The 2,341-nt window shown below is 55.2% G+C and overlaps 2 protein-coding genes across 6 annotated transcripts in view; one reads left to right on the plus strand and one right to left on the minus strand.

The window, feature by feature from the left end:
• Tmem253 (transmembrane protein 253) overlaps positions 1-500 on the plus strand; it is a 2,814-nt gene extending 2,314 nt beyond the window's left edge. For 3 of the 4 annotated variants that reach the window (XM_055621662.1, XM_055621665.1, XM_055621664.1), the window contains one exon: positions 9-500. Coding sequence is in view for 1 of the 4 variants with exons in the window: in XM_055621663.1 (XP_055477638.1) it covers positions 399-470 (72 nt within the window). In the remaining 3 variants the exon portion in view is untranslated. The remainder of the gene's footprint in view (positions 1-8) is intronic. The other variant, XM_055621663.1, reaches the window with a different exon arrangement.
• Znf219 (zinc finger protein 219) overlaps positions 1-1,414 on the minus strand; it is a 14,136-nt gene extending 12,722 nt beyond the window's left edge. The window contains exon 1 of one of the 2 annotated variants that reach the window (XM_055621658.1): positions 1,235-1,414. The gene's annotated coding sequence lies outside the window, so the exon portion shown is untranslated. The remainder of the gene's footprint in view (positions 1-1,234) is intronic. The other variant, XM_055621661.1, reaches the window with a different exon arrangement.
• Positions 1,415-2,341: the final 927 nt, after the last annotated feature.

Genomic DNA, 2,341 nt, shown 5'->3' on the forward strand with positions numbered 1-2,341 from the left:
CAAGACAGGTGCCACTGTCTCCCTACGCCAAGGGGGGCATTCTCCAGCCACTTCTGCATCATGGCCCTCCCTTGGACTACAACTGGACTCCCCCAAAACATGCATGAAGCCCGGAGGAGTGCCCTTACTTTCCCCTCAAACCAGGCCCGTTTCTCTTCTCTTTCCTACTAGAGGAAGATAATATCTGGACTAGTGACTTCCCTCACCTCACTCCTTGTCAAGCTGCTTCCTCCTCGCATTCTTCGCCTTCTTCCTCCCTGCCTCTCCATCCAGCTTCCCATCTGCCTCATCTCACTGTTTTTTGTTTTTGTTTTGTCTGTTCACCTTTCACAATACCATCCACTCCGAGCCGGGTTGCTGCACCGGCCAACACAGAATCCGCGTCGGTTGTGCTCCAGGTCTCCCTTGGATCCGGGTCCTGCCTAATTTACCAGAGACTACAAATCCCAGGATGCCCCGCTACCCCGTGACCTACTGGAAAATAAAGAGCCTTCTCTCGGCGGCGGGGGCGCTGTGCATCTGCTGAGTGACGCGAGGCGCCGGGAGCAGGGCCTAGCCGAGTTTCCTCGGACGCGACCACTGGCCCCGCGTGCGGGGAGGAGCCGGGAAGGCCGCCGCGCCCCGGGGCGCCGCCACCGCGGCCAGGCAACCGCAGCCGGCTGGGGGTCTCCAGCCGTCGTGCCTGCAGCTACCGACACTGGCAAAGGCCGGGGGCCGGCGCCTGGCCCAGCCGCGCTGCCCCAGGTGCCGCCGCCGCGCCCCTCGCGCGGGCGCCCAGGTTCAAAGTCCTGAGACTTGGAGCGCGCGCGAGAAGGGGGTTGGAGATGATGAGTCAGAGGCGCCGGCCCTCCTCGCCCCCTCCCCCCGGGCCGGGCGCTGGAGAGAACAGGCTGCCTGGGCAGGCGTGGGGTACCGACCTAAGACTTTCCCGCCTCCAGCGAGCACGCTGGTGGACCGAGCCCGCGTGGCTGCCACCCTTTCCTAGGCGGGAGCAGGACTGCGCAGGCTCAGTCTCGCGGCCGCCCCCGGCGGGCCTTTGATCCCTGCAGCGGTACCGTCGCTGGAGCTCTGCTTGCACTGAGCCCACAGCATTTATGACCTCTGCAAGTGTACAAAGATGACAGGCGCGGGTGGTTTGGGGGAAAGCCCAGGAAAACGGTGGATCGCGATCACACCAGGGGGCAGCTTAGGAGCTGCTGGAAAGTAGAAATTGACTAGGCCTAAGAGAACTCACCCCAAATTCACATAGTGCCCGGGATGTGTGTTCGCCTCACATCATTTTTGTTCCCACTTGAGAAGGCTTCTTTCCCCTAGAGAATGCCGCTTTTCTCCGGGCTCAGGCAAGCCCAGGTACCAGTGAGGCTAGAGCGCAGCCTGGCTGGCTTGCCCTGACATTGCAGTGGCGCCAGCTGCAGATCCTTTCTGTTTGTGACACCTTGGGAGTGGTAATAGTCGCCCTATGACAAAGTTACGTGTGAGTATTAGTGGGTGGAGACAGTTCTGGGATCAGGCTCTGGAATGGAGAGAACGCAATCTGGGCCTCCTCCATTTCTTCTCTCCCCCAATCAAACTGCAGGAACAGTGAAGGGCTCGTGTGTGAAGGGCTCTGAGAAAAGAACATTTTTCTTCAAAGTCAGAACGTAGTGACCAGAGAAACTGTTGGGGGAAATCAGCAATTTGCTGCCTTTCAGCTTTTACTGTTGTGATCAGAAGCCTGGATATTGTGTTCTGGATCTGGGACCTGGCCAATGGGTCTCTTAACAATGCTGAATGCTCAGGACCAAAACCGCTGATTTTATTTATCATTACTTCGTGTCCAGAGTAACTGGCAAGGGACTTTGCTCGCTGTAGATTATTAAGATCCCTAAGATGCTGAGGCGAACTTTTTGTTTTTCTTAAAGACAGGGTCTCACTTTGGCTGCCTGGAACTTGCCTTGTAGACCAGGCTGGCCTTGAACTTATTTTGTTCCACCTGCTTGTGAGTGCTGGAATTAAAAGGCATGTGCCACCATGCCTACCCAAGCCTTACCGTATGAAGACCCTACCGTGTCACCGTGAAGTTTGTTGCACCCCCCCAACAATGTGAAATAAGCATGAAGAATTGTTCCTAAATTCTGCAACGCTCTTCCCCAAATGGATGCATATTAACTTATATAACAATTCATTGGTCAAATTAAGTCATAAAGCTGCACCCCATTTCATGGGACAGATAATGTGGAAGATGACAGGAGGCAGAAATAACTTGAGGAAAAAGTTAGGAATTTGCATTGAATCTTGAATCGCTCAGAAGCTGGAGTTTGTCCATTAGTGGTTATGACCATTTCTACTTTAGTTCAGTGAA

Source organism: Psammomys obesus, unplaced genomic scaffold (assembly GCF_907164565.1).
Source record: "Psammomys obesus unplaced genomic scaffold, mPsaObe1.curated_primary_1811, whole genome shotgun sequence".
Lineage (NCBI taxonomy): Eukaryota > Metazoa > Chordata > Mammalia > Rodentia > Muridae > Psammomys > Psammomys obesus.